Consider the following 19610-nt stretch of genomic DNA (forward strand, 5'->3'; position numbering starts at 1 on the left):
AGAGAAAAAAAAGCGAAGATAATATTATGAAGCAAATGTTTTCTGCCGAGTCTGGCCTGAACATATTTATTGATTTCCGCTTCCAGTTTCTCTTTTTGCCTTTTGCCTTTCCAGCGCTTCCACAGTTAAAAGTGTAATTAAAAATAGGACTCAAGGCTAGAGCCATTCACTCTGCATAGCTAATATGCGAAACTGCCAGTCTACATTGTTAACATTGAATTATTTAATCTCCACTTAAGCCGTTTGACGTGAAGAAAAGGGGGAAAGGTATAGAATTTCGAATCTACCTGAAATTGGAAGCTAGCCATTTAATTTTCTGTAGTGATTTTCCATATATGGTTGATTCGAGTAATTCATTTGTCAAAAGGTGCAAATTTGATGTGACGTGGAGGTAACATTCCTTAAAAGGGTTAAGATTTTAACAAAGGACTTGGATTCTACAAAAAAAGGTAATTTAAGCTACTTATGGCAGCTGGTGTTCAATAGCCATTCGAATCTATCAAGTGATTTAGAATATATGGTTTTTATTGGTAATTAATTGTCAGGAGGTGCAAAGGAGGTGTCATTCCTTGAAGGGGGAGAAGTTAAGAACTTAACAATGGATTGGGTTTCTATTGAAAATGTCCTTTAGGCTAGTTAGCAATGGCAGCTGATGTTTACGAGCCATTTAATTAATCTAGAGTTATTTGAAAGTGTTCGGAGTCATGTGAAAATTTGTAACTATTAGTCCGGTTCTATTGGTCTTATCATAAATAAATATGCCTAATTTATAAAACATTGGCCATTATGGTTTAATAAATTTAAAGCCCATGAACCACTCATTACAAAATCTTCGCTACATCTTGAACATTTCCAGATAATATTTCAGGAATTAGCTTACAAATCGAATTAAATAAGCGACTGAGCAGAGGCAAAAACACAAACAACCAACAACACGACCTACTTGTGCGTTTTTCAACTTGACTGCACCGCAGCAACAAAAACACCAACAATAACACCAACATCAGCAACAACAACAACAACAACAGCACTTGCAAGAACAATAAATTTATGGCTTTTAAAAATGTTTAACTCAAACTTCCCACCCCAACGACCAAAATGTTAGCCATGTTTGCGGTGGCTGCTTTTGCTTTTGTGTCACAGATTTATGGCCGCCAAAAGTGGGGGGAAATGGCTAAGGAAAACTTCACAGTGGCAGCGGCAGCAGCAAATAAACTTTACGATTTTCTAGGTAGTCAAATTGAATAAATGTTAAGACAATTGCCGACTGTACCCGGGGCCAAAGAGTTGACTCCGGTCCATTCGAGAGATCCGTATCCAAAGGATTGCCAGAGGATTTCACCTGACGCCGGGCACGCCCTTCAGCTCCGCTTTGCGGGACCAACAATCAAACATGAGACCCAACTCCAAACTTCCGGCTGACGCAATCCCCCCCTCCTCTCGCCTTTTGTGCCCCATCAAATGTCGGTGCGAATTTCATTAAAATAAACTTTTTCTACAAAACTCTCGCGCACTCAGCGAGTACATTTTCATTTTATTTGCCGGGGCAAAACGACACCGAGAAAAAAAATATATATCGAAATCACGGCCCGGCACTTTTGGCCCTGCTCCCTGCGACCCCAAAACCCCCCCTCTCCCCATCCAATTGGCTTGGTTTTTATGGTCGTCGGGCGCTTTTTACGGCCACCAGGATCCAGGACCCAGGACCAGTGGCATTTGGCTCATTTCACTCCTGAGCGAGATCTCTCTAATTTGAATACCTGGCTGAGGACGAGAATCTGTTTGGTAATTTCTGCCGCCAGTTTCGCCGATAACATTTGCATCGCTCTTTATTGCTTTTAAATGTCTGCCGGCCGCCCCGCGAAAGGCTTTCCCTATTCGCGATTCGCCATAAAAACTAGACACGGGCAAGAAGGAGCGCATTGAAATTTTGATATACGAATTGTTTTTACTGCCGCAGGCATCGGGAAACTTTTGGCCCAGATTCCGCCCACTTAAGGGCCCGGCGGCAAAAACCCCCCAATTACTTATCAGCGAGCGTAGTCATCCTTTGGCTGAGGAGGAGGAGCGGGATGGAGTGGAGTGCACCTGACCCGCCAGCGGATGATGAACTGGAGGAGGAGGTACGGAGCACTGAGTGCGAGTGCCAAGAGCTAAGTGCCGCTTCCGGTGGTCGCTGGTCCACAAAAAAGCTGCAGGTCCGAGCCATAAATTTACGGGCAAAAAGCTGAAAGACTTACGGTGCAGCCCCCATTACCGAACCTCCGGCTGAAATTTACTCCGAGTGCAGTGAAAGAAACGCATTGTTTGGGGGCTAAGAGCTAAGATGAAAATAAATCTGCATTTCGATGAGAATAAATAACAATGCTATTTGTTTTGATTTCATCCACGGGGAGTTCCGAAAATTCTAAGAAATAAAATAAGGAAAGAAGTGAGTTCCTTAAAGATGGTATCTTATGTATAGTTTGTTATATAACAAAGAATGGTATTCTTTATTATAAATTGGATTTTTTAATGGGAATAGAGCAAGAATTTAATTTTAAATCACTATACTTTTTTGATATAAAAGGTAGCTATTAACTTTTTTGATGGTCCTTTTAAAAATGTAATATATTTTTGCAGAGTGCAGCCTTGTCCCCGCCTCCTACAAAGCGCCGCACCATCGTCGCCAGGGCCCCAGTTATTGTTGCAATTAATAAGGACGTCGCCAGCGGCAAAAAGCGACCGGCGTCTGCCGTGCGTTGCCACTTGGATGGTGGACAGTGGATGGTGGATGGGTGGTGGCCACTCATCAGCGGATGCAGGAGGCTGACCCCTGGACACCCGTAGCCACTTCCTTCGTCATCCTCCTCTGCACAGAGGGAATATTTACTGCCCGAAGGAGAGAGGGACTTGAGGGGCAGGATGAGCAACTGCAGCAGCCGAGTAAAATGTCCTCTGCACATTACATTTGCATTGCAGTTACAAGCATTTCGCATTTATCGCAGCAGCAGCGGCGGCGAAGGCAAAGATGTAGGATCCTCCGGAACCGGGGGGAAATGGAGGCGGAGTCTAACAATGGAGGGGCAGAAATCTCGTCGCCAGCGTCGCTAACAACTCGTAGCATTGCAGCTGCCAGATGTGGTAAGAATAGAGATGTGACGCGGAGTGGGTAGATGGGTGGTTGGGTGGTTGGGTGGTTAGGGAGGTTCAGGAGGTGCAGGAGGTCGAGAGCAACATTTATTGTTTGCAAAGCCTTGTTTATTATTTTACGTGCATTTCTCTTGCCAGCTTCAGCTTCAGCTTCAGATCCAGCTTCAGCCTCGGCAAGGACTCTTTATGATTCACTCGGTCGCTCCTTTTGGTCGAGGACATTTTGTAAATAGCAATGCAGTGGCCCGGCCGCCTGACTTGGCCCAGGATTTGCCCATCCTCCATCCTTCGCAGCCCGCGATTTTATTCACTCGCCGCTGTTTATGTGACCCGGATCATCCAGGCTCCCGGGCTGGTGCACCTCGTCTTGGTCTTGGTTTCGGTCCTGCCTTGGTCCTCGATGCGGTTTCTTTATGTTTTTAATGCCGTGCGCCAAAAGTCCTTTTGTTTGTACACTTGTACTTTATGTACCGAGCGAAATTTATGCGCCGCTAAGTGGATTCGTGGATTCTTGGATTCGCGGATCCGTGGACTTACTGCTTCACCCCTCCAACCGTCTTGGCTCTCCCGCTTCCGGTTCCTGCATTGTTGCCTGCCAAACCGGAAATGCAATCCTCGCCATCCATAAAACTTGTCCAAAAATCTGGCGAGCTCTCCTTTTTTTTGTGTAGCCCAAAACTCTGGGACTCGAGACGAGAGGGCATTACAATTATCCTGCGCGTGTCCGAGTCCTTGACTGCCTCCTTATCCGTCCATTTATTGCGCCATCGAAGTAGAAAAAGAAATTTGAGTTTGGCCCGAAATGAAAGTTGGCCCGTTGGAACACCTCAATGATCATAAAGTCGTGGCAAGTGCAAATCCTCAATTAACACAAGAACAAAACGAAACAACACGGGTCCTTTCGCAAGGACGAAAAGGTGATTTCTGCTGCTAATTGGAAATTGAGGGGAGCGGACGACCGACCGGATGAGATAGACACTGACCCGCCCAAGAAGACCCCAAGCAGCTCGAGAAACGTCACAAATGTTTGTTCTTTTGCAGGAAATTAAGGCGAAATGTAACAATCGAATTAGGCCGAGTTGGGGAGCAAAAGGTCAGGACCCACGTCCCACCACCCACCACCCCCGATACAAACCGATTCGCCACGTTTCGTTGGCATTTAAACGGCCCCCGAAACAAGCATTTGACCTTAGTTGCTTTCGGGGGCCCAAACTTCAAATTGATTTTTCATATTCATTGGCATACGGCTCAGAGCGATGCGATGCGATTGGGTCCAGGAAGAAGACCAGCAATTCTCATAAATTAAACATGCTCCACATAAACTAAAGTGAAAAATGCGAGGGCATCGCAAAAAACAGGGGGGAAACCGAGCATTTAACTGTATATTTGAAATATTTTAAATATAAATTTCAATATTTAACTGCGCCCGCCGACAGGAAACGGTTGCCTGGCCGGCACGGCAGCAACTACGGATACGGAATATGGGAGCGGAAAAGGGAGAAGGGAAAAGTTACCCCGGGGCCAGGAGAGCGGAAATGATCCATCGACCCTCGTGCTGTCGTCCCAAAACGGCTATGGCCCAAAAACCGAACGAAAAAAAAAGGTTTCCTCTGCCGCAGTTCGGTCCAGACCACAAAAACGTTGAAAATATTTGTGTTTCCACTTATTTGCATTAATGCCACGAACCGATTTACTGTCTGTCCATCTGTGGGAGGGCGGTTTTGTGGGCTCACCACCTCCAAACCCCCCAAACAAAAAAACACACAACACAACAGAACATGGGGTCAGGCCAATAAATAAGTGTGACTTTCGTTGGCATCCCGTCTCCCGTCATTTAAACGTCTACCCCCAGCTTGGATCGTGTTTTTTAGATTTTATACAAAAAAAAGCAGAGCCACACCCTTTTCGAAAATCAAAACACTGGCAATGCATGTGGCCCCTTAGAACTAAACCAAAATTAAGTGTGAACAAACGCGAAATGGCAAATTTGAGACCTTTGAAGACTAGTAATTGGCCCGGCATCTTGGACTCGAGGCACGCGCTCAGGAAGTACTTTGCTCCGCCGGCCAAAAGGACTTCGGTGATGACCGAGGCCCCGCCAAACTTCCTGGGAGCCGAAGCGATGCAGCGACCCTGGATGAACGCAGCCTGGCAGCTGGCCAGTGATCCCTCCGATCTCTCGAAAGTCCACTATCCCAAGAAGATCAAGGGCCTGAAGGAGCGCGAGCGGAAGAGGCTGGAGCGCAAAATCTGGGCCAGGCCGGCGAAAATTGATGTAAGCCAGAGGGCTGCAAGATTGGTAGCTAGAAACACGGAGAAGCCTGAAAGGCAGGAGAAGCTGGAGCCACCACCGAAGGTCAAAATCGAGCGGAAGAGGGTGAAAGCGAAGGCCAGGGCGCCTACTCCGCTGCTCCGGAAGCGACCCACTCCAACGATCCACCAACCCCAATTTCGAGCCACGCGGCGCAAGAACATCCTCATCGTGGACGCCAAGAGGATGCCAGGTGGCGGAGCGGAGCAGCCTCAGATCAGCTCTCCATTTGGTCGGGAAAGAAACGGACAGCGTCCGCGGCTCAAGATGAGCGGACGGTCGAAGAAAACCTACCATGTGCCGCTGTGCACTCGACCCACCGAGATCATGGGCGTGGGCCTGCCCTACTCCCGCCAGATGCGGATGCGCCAGGAGAAGCTCTGCCAGCAGCCGGAGTACCACGACCAGTACATGCGCATGCTGTTCCAGCAGCAGCGCCACCAGCAGATGTGCCACCAGGAGCAGCTGCAGCAGGACTACGCCCGGCAAAAGGCCGAGGTGTCCCAGCATCCCTACGCCTCCATTCCGAAGGACGCCTCCATGTTCGAGGAGCAGCAGCAGCCCCACTCCGTGTACTCCGTGCCATCCAAGTCGCCGCTCAAGCGTCTGAGGGACGGGAAGCGACTGTGCGGCAACTTTTACTACGACTAGATCAATAAACAGGATCCAGAGGCCAAACAACAAGGGAGCTTTTAGGCAATTAAACCGGAGATAGACATTTAATGTTCTTGAAATACTTTTTAATCACATTTTGCACCTGATTATTTACATTTTTCCGAAATTAGTTAGGTACTCCCAAAATTGCTTATAGTCGAAATTATAAATTGAGCATCGAATCCGATATCTATTTTTTTAATTACTGATATGGGCACAATAAATCAGAAACATTAAACTTTAATGGCACAATTTAATGTTGAGGAGGTAACTACTGAAATATGAGATTTGTGGTAATTTATTTTAATTGCTTAATATTTGAAAACACAAGAGAAATTGCACAGTCAATTTTAAATTAAAATACCTATTCATTAAACTGACTTCCAGGAGGTGTAACAAATTGGTATATCATTTCCTTATTGATTTTCATTAATCACTTGTGCGTAGTTATTTTCATGCTTCAGCTTGCAATCAAGTTCAAGTTGCATCTTTTAGAGCGAAATCCTTGAATTTGTATCCTGCACGCACTTTGCAAACTCACCTGTTTAGCCGTTTTCCATGACCGCTTGCCCTTCAGTGACCTGAGAACTTTCCGGTATTTAATATACTCGCAAGTACTTGCGGGTGGGGCTATGAAGGCTATATGGGTGGCCGGGTGGCTGTGGGTGGTGGCCTCTGCACGCAGATACAATTAAAATCGAAACGAGCCAACAATGCAAACTGGCGAACAAACAGGCAAACACAAGCCAAACAGCGAAACACAGCAATGGAAACGAGCAAATAATGAAGTGGATAAAGTTTGCTGAAACACTGAGTTTTCGAACCGAGTCCCAAATACGAAATTGAACCAGACCGAACAGGAGCTGTGTGGAAAGGGGAGGGGGAGTGGCAGGAGCAGGAGCAGCAGGACGAGCAGAAGCTGGATAGGAATGGCGATGTGGATGTGGAGGGAAACCTATTTTGTGTATAATTCAAGGTATCAAGGCATCGAAAGAGGGTCGAGGAGGGTGAAAGCGTGGCAAAACAACATGGGAAAACTTTTGTAATTACAATAAAATTTTCACAAATAACTTGCAATTGTTTGTGTTGGGCGAAGTTGGGTGGAAACACCGAGAAGGTGGGGGTGGCGGTTAAGGAGGAGAGGGATCCTTGAATCGCAACGAATGTGTTAATTTTGTTGTGTATACCAGTTAGATGCCCGCCCACAATCTACAAGATGCAAAAGTGCCAAGTGCCAAAAGAAAATGAAAAGAAAACACCGCAAAAATGTCTCCTTGAGTTTTATTCCCCCGCCGCCCGTCCCGAAATAAATTAAAATATAATTAAAAAGCAAAAAAAAAGAGAGAGCAAACAAAAAGTGAACTGTGAAACGTGGACCGGAATCGAAATCCATCCGCCTGAGAGCTCCTCAGAACCGGAGATTGCGTGCCTGGCCAATCCTGAATCCAAAACCCAGAATTGTATATGGAACATTGTTTGCAAATTAATCTTCGAAAATGTCTGAGCTATGCGGCTGGGAATGGGACTCCGAAGTGGGCCAAGTATTTGGCTCGGATCCTCCTTGTTCCATCTTATTTATGGGCAAAAAGTGGATGGCTCATTTTTCAAACAAATATTTATGCTTCACTTGTACGGTATGCGTGCGAAAATGTTTGCTTTTAATTTTTATAAAAGTGCCGAGTATTTAGACGCTATGTGTGAGGCAGAGAATTATATAGTAAATACGGATTGCATTCTGCAGTTAATCCAGTTACCGACAGGCAAATTGAGTTGTGGAAGTGCAAAGCTTACAGGTACGGCAAAGAGAATTCACAGCAGTGGGCAAATATTGGCAGCAACAATGAGGAAAATCTAGTTAAACCTACCGGCCTCACAGGGAAAGCCCAGCCCCAAAAACCGATGGCAAACAACGTAGGCTGCGGGGGCTCTCAAAGAAAATGGAGGGGCCCATCGGGGTGGGGGAGGCAAATGAAACTGAAGATTACGAATGTCTGCTGTTCGGGGCCCGTTCTCCGAAAATAAGAATAACGCAATACACAAGCAGGAAAAACAAGTGAAGAACACAGGGAGAAAAACATACCCAAAAACATAATATACTCTCTATTTTTCTTAGTTCCTATAAATGTCGAACTATAAAGGGTATCTAACAGATACTATCTATATTATTTCTGTAGAATAATAATAGTTTATTAACAGAATAGGTCACAAATACTCCTCAAAATATTCAAAATCGATCCCAGAATTTAGATAACTTCTAAGCAGTATCCTAGTCAAATGCAGTCAACTTTTCTTAGTGTGGAAAAAAGGAAATGCTTCCGGGATAGGGGAAAGTGAGGTGTATATGCAGACCTCGATTCACGATTGATGTGGCGGATCCTGCCAGCCAACGAGGAAGGCGAGGAGCCGAGGGTATTCGAGCCTTGATGGATGGATGGAGGCTTAGCTTAGAAGCGATGTAGCTTAAGCCCGACGCTCCCAATTGGAGCTTTAGGGGAGGGGGCACATCAGAGCTGGGGGCATATTCAATGCCTTGGGTACATAACTCTCGTTGTCGTTTATTGATTTGTTTTGCCCCCAGCCAGCAGGCGAAAGCGGGTGATACATAGCCCAAAAGGAGAACCGCCGAAGGTGCCGACTAGTAAGGACTCACCCCCCATCCTTCACCCCTCCACTGCATCTGGCGGAGGCGGAAGTACAAGAAGATTCGAGGACCCCGAATGACGTGCAGAAAGATGAGAAGAACGAATTCATCTACGTTTTTTCGGGTCATTCCTTTTTTTCTTTCCTTATGTCTGTTGTTCCTCTCTTTGCTTGATTCAAGGACATCTACTAAATACTTTCATTGCTCTTGGTTTTAGCCAGAATTAAGCTGTGTAAAGACAACTTAAAAATCTCTGTGAGCAGATTATAGCTGCTGAAATCCTCATCGATTTTAAATTTTTTAATATTCACGTCTTCCTTGAATCAATTTTAATTGGAAAAATATCCTTTCTCACATGAGTAGTGTTTCACTCTAAACTCTATTGTTTTAGTTTTAGGTAGGTAGACCAGATGCTTTAGATAGAATGTCGAGAATTGACCAGGAAGAGAATTTTTGTCTTTATAGATTTATGTTTTCCATAAGGAGAAACAAATAAGGGGGAAAAGGGTTAAATTTTAGTCAATATAAGTTTTTTTTACAAAATTTATACCCCAAATAATAACACACTCAGGGAAAAAATCAAGTATTTCTAAAATAATAATTTCTTAAAATAAAATTCTTATTTTAAGAAGGAATATTTTCAAAATGAGAATATTTGTGCTTAATTGGTATTTAAGTCCAAATTGTGCTCACTTTAAGAACTTTCAGTACGAAACGTTATTAAAATTTTAAGTATGAAATCGTTCTTAAATCAAGACTGATTTTGCTTGATTTTAGCACGGTGTTTTTTTCTGAGTGCATACTCAAGTTGGTTTTTACATTTAATATCAAACGTTTAAGAACAATTTGTTTCATAGCTTTGAAAAGGAATATTTCTGACGCGCTTATGCTCTTTGGATTCACATGTTGTTGTTTTCCAACAAACTGGATTGCGTTTCCCTAACAGTAAAAATATTGTTATCAAGATTGTTTTCTTTAAGACTCCTCTCTCGACTGCTTAAGGGATTAGCGCGCACTTAAGGAATTGAAGAGGCAGGAAAATTGGGTAGGATTATTGAATTGCTCAATGGGCTCCCGCGAATTCTCACGAATATTCCGCCGGAATAGATTTAATTTGGGTTTTATTGTGAACCCCTCATTTTCCCCCTGTTCATGCATAATGAGCTGCTCCCCCACTTTTGAGACCTAGACCCGACCCATAATTCTGTAATTTCGAACAAGAAATTCCCTGAAATTCGCATCTTCTGTTGCCAAATAGCATTTACCGGGAAAATTGCAAGGGAAACGATCCCAGGGGACTTTCAGCATTGCGTGTAACAAGTGTTTGGAGGCTCGCATTCCACTCATATGGTTAAAAGCGAGTATATAAGGTGATTCCCGTGCAAATGATATGAAAATTGCTGTCGTAAAGGGCAAGGGGGCGTGCCAGGGGGCTGGTGCACGCGAAGAAAACGCAGATTAAAACTGCGAGTACGTATGATGAAACACATTTGCCCAGACATATTTAGCAATTAGGGAAAAACCCCCAAGGCCCAAACTCAGAAAACAACTCAAATGGCCAACAAACAAAAAAAAAAGCACTCGAGCTGGTAAATTTTCACATGGAGTGTTAAAATGACAGAGCAAAATTCAAATAATTTCTGTCTTTGGGCGGTTCTTTTACAAACCAAACGGATTTGACCAAAAAAAAATTTCCCATTTTTGATTTGCCTGAAACTTTTTTTACGTGTACTATTCGGAAAATAAGAAAACACGTGTATCAGGATTTGGCCGAAGAAAAATAATTTTTTTTTAAAGAATTTTTTTTTAGTTTGCCAAAAAACGTGAATTTTGAAAAAGTACCCTCTCATTGAAAATCTGTATCTCCGGTTGTAGTAATCCGATTGACTTCGTGACTTTTGCATTAATCTACAATCTCTTCTTAAAAAAAAAATGGTTTTAAAAATGAGTTTTTAAATTCTTCAAAATAAAAATTAATTAAGATTAAAAAAAAAATTTTTAACGGGATCCTCACAAAAAAAATTGTTTTTTTTTAGTTTACAAATTATGCCATATCGTTAGTTTCAATCGGTTTTAACAAAAAGGTGGAGCCATGTTTAGTTTTTAAAATATCGAATTTGTTTTAACAAGGCCTCGGCTTTTTTCTATGAAAAAACGTCGCAGCATGTAGATCTACTCTCTCACTCTTATCGGATCCTTATGGAATTCATGTTTTCACATCGTTTACTAGTCCTTTAACAATTTTTAATGATTAAAAGTTAACTTTTAAGTGTTTTGACAATTTCTGAATGACAAAAAGTAAAAAGACATTTTGTAATCTATTAAAAACTTAAAATTATTTAATTAACCGTCCATTTAATAAACAATAATTTTAAAATTTTTGTAATTATTATTTTTCTGTATTATGTAATTTATTAAACATTTTTAAATATTTTTTTTTTAATTTTTTAAAAACATTTATTAAATTTTATAATTTTAATTTAACAAACAAAAAACAAAGCACTCGAGCTGGTGTTGCATACAACTTCTACGAAATACTGGCTTATACGGTCTGTGTATAACAGTTTCGCTACCTAACTTATAATGATGGTAGATTTCTTACTTATACGAATGGAAGGTGTATAAGCTTTATACCATTTGCGCTGAAGGTAGGAATTTATACTTATACTACAAATGGTATCCTAATCAGTCACTTATACTGGGTTCTTTGTGACTTTGGTTACTTATATTTTCTCATTCAACAGAGCCGCACTTAAATTCAAGAAAAAACTGCTTACTCTTTATGAGACTAGGACTTATACTTATATTTATACCAATATATCGTTGAAGGGAAGCCCGTTTGTTGACTTATAAAACTTGCTTATAAACAATGTTAAAAAGGATATCAATTTAAAGTCTTAAAAATAAGTTGGTTTTATAAATTTTAATGTATTTTAGAAAACCAATTAATTGTATAAGATCGATTAGTTTATTTATTATTTCGAAACATTGGTTTTTTCTTATTTGGAAACATTACTTATACTATTTAGTAGTTTAGTTGCCCACAGCATACAAATTAAAAAGAAAATAAAATTATTTAAAATTGTTTCATTTTAATAAAATTATATTAAATTTAAAAGAATTTATTATTTATTTGCTTATACTAATACTTATACTTTTAAGCATACTTATACTTATACTCCTTGTTCGTGGTTGAATTAGAAGAGGTCTCAGAGTGAACTGAAAACACGATTAGAAGACCGAATGTAACTCGTGGTAAGCCCTTCTCAGCAGACTTCTACATCGTGATTCTGTCTTTTGCGCTCGGTGGCCTACTGGTGCTTATACGACATCCACCCTCGGAAAAGACAGAGTGTCCCAGTATAAGTGAATGGGCATAACCGGCTTGGTTTCGCACGGCGGCAGCAACAACAAGAATCACGCACCATCGGTGGAAACAACAAACAAAGTGCTCGAGTGGAGTGTTTACAGACCGCTCTTATATGATGTATCTGGATATATATAAATCCCTCTCTTTATCACCGGGCTCTCTCTGGGGCTGCACGCTGCCGATGTGGAGATGTATTTCACAGATACTCGTTCTTCACGCGCTCGTCGCGACTCGAGCTTCGAGGTTTTAGTTCGGTTTTAGCTCTGATTCCGTGAGGACGCTCGCCAGGCGCACCGCTCCGCGTTCCGTTCCGTTCCGTTATTTGACTGCCTCGCACGGAGCCTACCGCTCACCCATACTCCTGCAAAAAAAAAACAGCACTCGTGCCGCGATAACAACGCCAAATTATCGAGTCTGCGCCAACATCCAGCGGATGGCAAGTGCGAATCTTAAAGTGGCCAAGTGGAAGTCCTAGACCAGGCCAAAAAGAACCCCCCTCCTCCCTGGCTATACCCCGTTTTACTTGCCCCTGATTCCGGCGGTCATGTGAACAGCCGCCACAATGCGGTGCTAACCCATAATCCCATTTTCGACCCCGGTTTCAAATCGCTACTCCTTCGGTTGTGCCAAAAATCAGACAAAAAGTGCTCCGAGTGGTGACCCAAAACAAATGTGTCGCAGTAACAGCTGGAGTGGCAGCAACGGTAACTGCTGCACTTTATAGTGCGACATCGGGCTTTATTTCTTCTAAGCTCCCAGAACAGTCCGCTAATAGCCAACAAAGCGAGCATAACGGCCAGAGAAATGGCTTTGCAGCAGCAGCATCAGCAACACCAGCAACACATCAAGTGGCAGCAACATGCAACAAAGCGACGACGCTGCCGTCAACATTGGATTAAACATCTTCAGCTTCTGGGCCTTCTGGGTGAGTTGACAACCTGACCTGACCGAGACGCAAGATAATGGACAGTGGTCAATGGAGATTGGACAGGGGATATTGGTAATGCAACAGCTGTGGTTCATTAGCAGGCATTGCATGTTGCAGGCTGCATTTGTGTCCCTTTAATGGACGTTGCGGTTTGCTTCGAGAAGGATGCCGATGGGATCCACTCTATTTCCAGCCATTAATATCAGAAGGAGGCTTCCTCAATAAGGCGTGGCATTAAGCCCTGATGACTTGGGTGGGGGTCCCAGAATGGTAGACTAATTAATAATTACACATTATGCAAGGCAGGGCAAGAAGCACCGGACACACGTAGCACAACAGCGCTCCACTTCCGCTGCAATCAAACGCATTATCGACGAACAGGTTGAGGAGTTTCGAATAGACGGGTGCGGAGCTTCTGGCAAACCGGTACTTGTGCCCCATGCACTTGCGGTCTTATCGGGCTTCCGCCCCTCAATCCCAGAGCAGCTTTGCCATAAAAAAAAAAAAAAACAAAGAAAAAAAGACAACCAAACAATCGAATATAATTTACAAAATATTGTGTCGACGCCCACAGTTTGGTTTTTTCGGGTTTTTGGTTCGCTTGGGGAGCAGGTTTGTTGTTGTTGCTTTTTCCCATGCCATGGCTTTGCATGACATTTGTGGGCGTGTGTGGGGTTTGGAGTCGGAATGGAAGCGGATTTACAGAGTACGCCCATCATTAAAAGCCTAATAAACAAGGGATAGCAAATGGAAGACCCAGGCCAATTAGTTGCCGAGCACCTGGCCAAAAGCCCAGCCACGCCCCCCAAGGGAAACGGAGGGAAAAAATCAAACTCGAATCAGAATCAGTAACAAAATCAGAGTCGGAAGTCTATCTAGTTGTAGGCTGTGTATACCCACATATAGCGCTGTTTGGAAAAAGGAAAAGCATGTATTTGTCAGCACAAAATAATCAAGGATCATAATATGTCAACAAACAGACAGGCCAGGCTAAGGCGACCGAAAAAAACAAGCACAAGGACACACGAACGCAGAAAAGTTGCGTCTGTCTGTCAACTGTGCATGTGTGAGTGTCGTGGGGGAGGGGGAGGGGGGCTGTGTGTGTGTGAGTGAGTCCTGTGTGTACAGAAACGGCATAGAACAGAACAGTTCAGAAATGTATGCCACCAGAGCAGAGCAACTGAAGCAGTAGAAGCAGCAGCAGGAGCTGGAAAAGTGTAGGACAAACACGCCGTAATAGATATACAGCGAGCATGTGTTGGTGCAGTTAGAAAAGCGGGAAAATCGAGGAAATCGGGTAGGGGGAAAAGGGTGCCAGAGCGAGTGCGAGTGCGGAAAAGTCGTCGCGACTTGTCGTTTTTGTCTCTGACAGTTGGCAAATGTAGTGAAGTGCATTGACAATACCACGAACCAAGTACAGCTTGACCAGAGCGCCATCAATGGATGGGCAGAAGGAGGAGGAGCAGAAGGAGCAGTCGATGGCCACCACTTGAGGGGCTGCGCTTCCTTCTGCCTTGGCTGCTGCTCAAAGGGCAGAGTGTTAAGCACACAGGCCACGGGTTCGAGCACATAGATTATCTTGGGCTGCTTGCTATCTCCAGGAAGCATCGCCATATAGCCACATAGCCACAACTGCAAGTGACTTGTGTGCGGCTGTCATTTTCGAGCTGGTTCAAAGTTAATTGCGCTGCCCTCTCCAAAAAAATCCAAAGCGAATCTCTGCCCAGATTGCGGACGCAGGCAGACGTGGGCAGCTGAGCAAAAAAAAAAAAGAACTGGAAAACGCCCATGTTTAGCCCAGACTCGGCTACTTGGCTTAACGAGTCAGGGGCCAGCACAGTCCACCGCAGCCGGACAGTTGATATTTTTCGCCCCAGCAGCACCTTGAGTCCGCTAACCAGTTCAATATTGACTCAGGTCGCCCACACGCCCCTTAAAAAACCACCGACTGAAGCTGAATCTGAAGCTAAAGCCAGGGTCCAAGTCCAAACTGCGGCAGCGTGGGCTAAACGAACTTACGTAATTGTAAATCAAATGTGTTCCCCCCTTCCCCATATCCAGATAATCCCAGCATAGCAAAAAAATATCATCGAAATTTGTCTGCAATCTTAAACGAAATTGAGAGTGCTGAGATACGAAAGAATCAGAGTTATTAATTTGATGCTGCTTTTTAGGTTTGGAGCAATGTCAACGTTGATTTAGATTACATATTTCATATTTTCATATGACTATTTCTTTCAATACCACATGAATATTTGAAATATTTACTAGTTCAGGATATTTATTACTATGGTGTAAAATCAAACTGAGCTTATTACTAAAATGTTTTCTTTTTGTGAATTCCTAAAAATTGCAATATGTTCTTCAGTTATTAAAGTTCGGCTAAGCTTATGTTTATCTTTCTTGCAGATTATTTGCTTAGTGAAAATATTAAAAATGTTAAACTCAAGCGAAAATCTGGACTTATCCCAGATATAAGCGGACTTATTAAAATGGTAAAATAATAATTTTGAAAAACTTAGAAAACCATACAAATCCGATATTGTTTTGCTTCTGCTACTGCTCAGTGTGTGTTTGTCCCTCAGTCAGATGCATTTATTTTGGACTCAGACCGAAATAGACATTGCATTGGCCATATTCCGACTGCTTGTTGACAGAAAGATGAGACTAAATTAAAACAGAGACATGTGTGTGTGGGAGTGCATAAATAAATCGACAGCATGTGGCAAGGTGGAAGGTTGGAGTGCGGGAGTTGGATTTGTCAAATGAAAACAGTCGTAAAAGGCCTGCCTCTTGAAGTCGCCACCGAGAGCGAACTCCCGCTGTGCCGCTGCAACGTAGCATGTGGTAATTGCCCCGGGTCTCGGATTTGTATATATCCATATCTATAATAGTTCGTACCTAGCCAGCGATTTATGGGCCTTCAACACATGTGAGGATAAGATGATGCGACCCCTTGCCATGGTTCATCGAATTTTGATGGAGTTTCGGCTAAGCGAAAATTGGATTTTGTGCACACATCAGTTTAAAGAACAGGGACGAGAGTCGGCGCGCTTTTCTGCTTTTGGCAGATTGAGAATGAATTTCAATTAGTAGGATACCCATATATGTGCGCACAAAGGGGGGGTGGAGATGCGGCAGGATATTAGCAATGTGCAGCCTGGCGTGCTTCCTACGCAGAATATTCCCACCGAAGGATGCGGCGGATGGATGGCATAGATGATTGCTCCTCCCCCTGGACCATTTCACTCTCTCCATTCCTCCACAGCCGATGACTGACTTTGATGGGTTTGCTCGATATTGATGCGAATTGATTTGGTTAGTCAGCTGTCGGACAGCCGGATGCCCGGCATCTCCTCCTCCGCCCCGCAAACAGACAGTTGAATGAATAAATAAAAATGGCAAATCAAGCAAGATGCCAAATGAGGCTCGTCATAGACAGGAAAATGAGGTTGCAGGCGGGGTCTTGGTCCTCGAAATGGAAATACATTTAATGGCCCTCAGCTAGCTGAGCTCAGTGAAGTAATTGAAAAACCATTTCAAGGTGAGTCCTGGGGGGCCAGACACTAGGCGATGGCGATGGCGATGGCTTCATCATCCAACCGCTCACTGCTAATTTAAATTTATGAATTTTTGGAAAACATCTCAATGCGGGCGCTTTTCAGGCAGCGAAGGCGGCTTCCTTCCACGCACTTTCACTTTTCTTGAGTATTTAATCAAGTGTGAATAATTGCATCATTCTGCTCAAAGGGAGTCGATATCCTTTGTGTTTGTGCGCCTCCAGATACGAGCCCCCCGTCTCTCTGTATGTGTGTGAAAGGACCTGTTTTCGATATGTGGGCCAAGAAACCACACGCACACCCAACCCAACCACCACCCACCGAACCACTTTCCTCCGAGACGTCGGCTGTGAAATCAAATTCAAAGAGAGCCGGCAGAGTTTTCACTTTATTGTGGCGGCAACTTGCATATTTTAACCTGCTGTTGAAATTGCGATATTGAAAAATGAATATTTTATCAGGCCAGGCGAATATTTATGGATATACTTCTGTGGCCTTCAATCTTTTGCTTAATTGAAGTGGCAGCTGCTGCGCAACTGGAAGTGCAACATCCACGCGGCCTGCAACTTCAGCATCTGCCTAATTTCGCTCATTTTCGAGACGCGTGTCTAACCGGTTGCCCATTAGCTCGTGGCAGCTTTAAGTCCAGATCCAGCAGCTCGGATCGACAGCTGCAAGTGCCAGTGGCACCAGAACTTCTGACTTTTGGTTGAACAATTCCATTGCCGCAGGTTGCAGATCTCTGAATGCACCGCAAAAAAGGTTTAGTTTGATTTGATACCTTTAATAATCTTAAATGCCCTTTTTGCTTTATAGTTTAAGTTCAAAAGTTAAAACAAAATACTATTAAATTGGAGACTACTAATAAAACAAGAAAAAATAGGACAGAATTATATCTCATAAAAAATATAGCTTGATTTCGAAATCATATGATACATCCAATCACAGAATTTAGTTAAATTTACATTTTTCAATTATTTATTTTTTTTACATTTTTTTTGCATAGCAACATGATGCAAAGGCAATAACTCTACTGTTTATTCTCCTTTCATAATATGAAATATCTCACGAATGAAATGATTAAAGCCATATGGGCTTGATCTGATTTTCCCCGAGTGGCTCCCCGGATTCCCGGATCCCCGTTTCCATCTGCAGCGTGTGAACCGCTGGCGGTCGGTCCATGTCCATGTCCATGTCCACTGCACGCTCCAGTAATCCTCCCAGCGGAGAGTCACCTTTGCACACACCTTTGGTTTGGTTTCGTTTAAATGCGAGATGGGCGTCCAGTTGGCCGGTTGACGTGTGGTTCCGCTTCGCCGATTTTTCCTTCTCTCCCTCTCTCTCTCTCGCGTTCCGGAAAATCTGTGACGCGGCATTTGTCCGCTGCTGGGAAAACTTTAACTTTAACTTTAACGACTTCACTCGGTTTAATTGCGACAGAGAAAAATTCGTTCGTTTTCCTTTGCAACAATTTTGCTGGGAAGAAAAGGGGTTTCTTCTGCTGCTCCTCCGCCTCCTTGGAAATATCGGGTTTCATGCGCAGACATGCTTCATTGGACTCTTAACCCCTTAACCCCCGATCACCAGTGCTTTGTCATTCGATTGCGCAAACATTATTTCACGAGCAAGAAAGCATTTGCATTGCTCATCCCCCCAGCACTCGGTAATTCGAGTGTTTTGCTTAACCCCAGCATACCAAACCATATACCATACCCCTTACCCCATGCCATACCATACCAGCAGCCCCGGCAGGCATTGTTGTGCCGACAGGGCGGTTGTGTCGCTGTCTTGGCCAAACAATGCCCAACGCCAGTGCGAAAGCGAATGAAAATGGAGGTGCATGTGGCAATGCGATTGCAAAAGCGAGTGCGACTGCGAGTGCGAGGGCGACACACGCGTCCGCAGTTCAAACGGCAATTAAGCCAAACAATAAGCCGGCAAACACTCGGCTGCCAAAGTGGATGAAGATCCAGATTCAGACTCGGATTCAGATTCAGATCCAGGCAGCCACTGGTAGGTAGGTAGTCCGTGTCTCAGCTTCTAATTTGCCCGCTCATGTCTGCTCAGCCGAAGTGCTTTGCCGCACCACCCTGCACCACTTAGCCACTCATCCAATACCATCCCCATACCATTCCATTGCATCGCACAACAATGGACAAATGTTCAACCCGAAATCGGGAATTGCGAATACCCTTCAAAAGTCCCTTTTTTGGTTTCGATATATGAAATGAAAAAAGCGCTTTATGAACGTACTTTTTAAGGCTACAAAATAAAACCCTTTAAAAAGTTGTAAATATATGTATTTACGCATTCCCAAACGACCTTATTTTCCTGATCTATTGAAAACAACTCTCGTTTAGTAGACCGTTTTTTTTAACTAGGAAAAACATTTGCTTTTTCCACGTAATAATTATTTTGTTTTTGATACTATAAAGGCTGACACTTTTTCACAAAAATATGAACAACAACTTATTTTGTTGACGCTTCCTAATTAAACTGCAAAATAATTGGTATTTTTCCAACAGCAGGATTTTTGTGCTTAGTATCTGCATATTTGCAATCAAATTTGTACTCTCTTTTAGAAAAAGGGAGAAATTTTTGCTGGTGAATCAGAACCATTCTTTGCAGCAATCCTTCGATGCCACGCTCGAAGTAAAGTCGAAATATTCAACTGCATTTTAAAGTTGAAATGTGCAAACTTTGCATTTATTTCTGCCCATAACTTCTGGATCTTCTGCCTCTCCAGGAATAGTTTTGCCCTCTGTAATGAAGCAACTGTCGCATACTCGATTCTCCGGCTTCGACTTCAAAAATATATGAAAAGGGGAACAAAATGTGGAAAGCCAGAGGAAGGGAGTGTACTATAGTTGAAGGAAATGTATGAATATTCGAGAATGAAATTTGCTTCCGAGAATGCTGCCGAGTTTCGAATGGGGGACTAGGGGAGTGGGGGGACTACCCAGTCTGGACATTCTTCTTGAGTGGCCAATGGCTCCGAGAGATAACATTCGAGT

General features: G+C 43.4%; 1 protein-coding gene across 4 annotated transcripts in view; it reads left to right on the plus strand.

The window, feature by feature from the left end:
- The first annotated feature begins 4946 nt into the window (after positions 1 to 4946).
- Positions 4947 to 19610, plus strand: part of sns (sticks and stones) — a 78658-nt gene continuing 63994 nt past the window's right edge. For 2 of the 4 annotated variants that reach the window (XM_070212478.1, XM_044395760.2), the window contains exons 1-3: positions 4947 to 5907; positions 7445 to 7454; positions 12925 to 13033. In XM_070212478.1, coding sequence (XP_070068579.1) covers positions 5063 to 5907; positions 7445 to 7454; positions 12925 to 13033 — 964 coding nt within the window. In that variant the 5' untranslated portion in view covers positions 4947 to 5062. Of the gene's footprint in view, positions 5908 to 7444; positions 7455 to 12639; positions 13034 to 19610 lie in introns of those variants that run through there. The other 2 variants (XM_070212479.1, XM_044395761.2) reach the window with 2 other exon arrangements.

Source organism: Drosophila takahashii, chromosome 2R, assembly GCF_030179915.1.
Source record: "Drosophila takahashii strain IR98-3 E-12201 chromosome 2R, DtakHiC1v2, whole genome shotgun sequence".
Taxonomy (NCBI): Eukaryota; Metazoa; Arthropoda; class Insecta; order Diptera; family Drosophilidae; genus Drosophila; species Drosophila takahashii.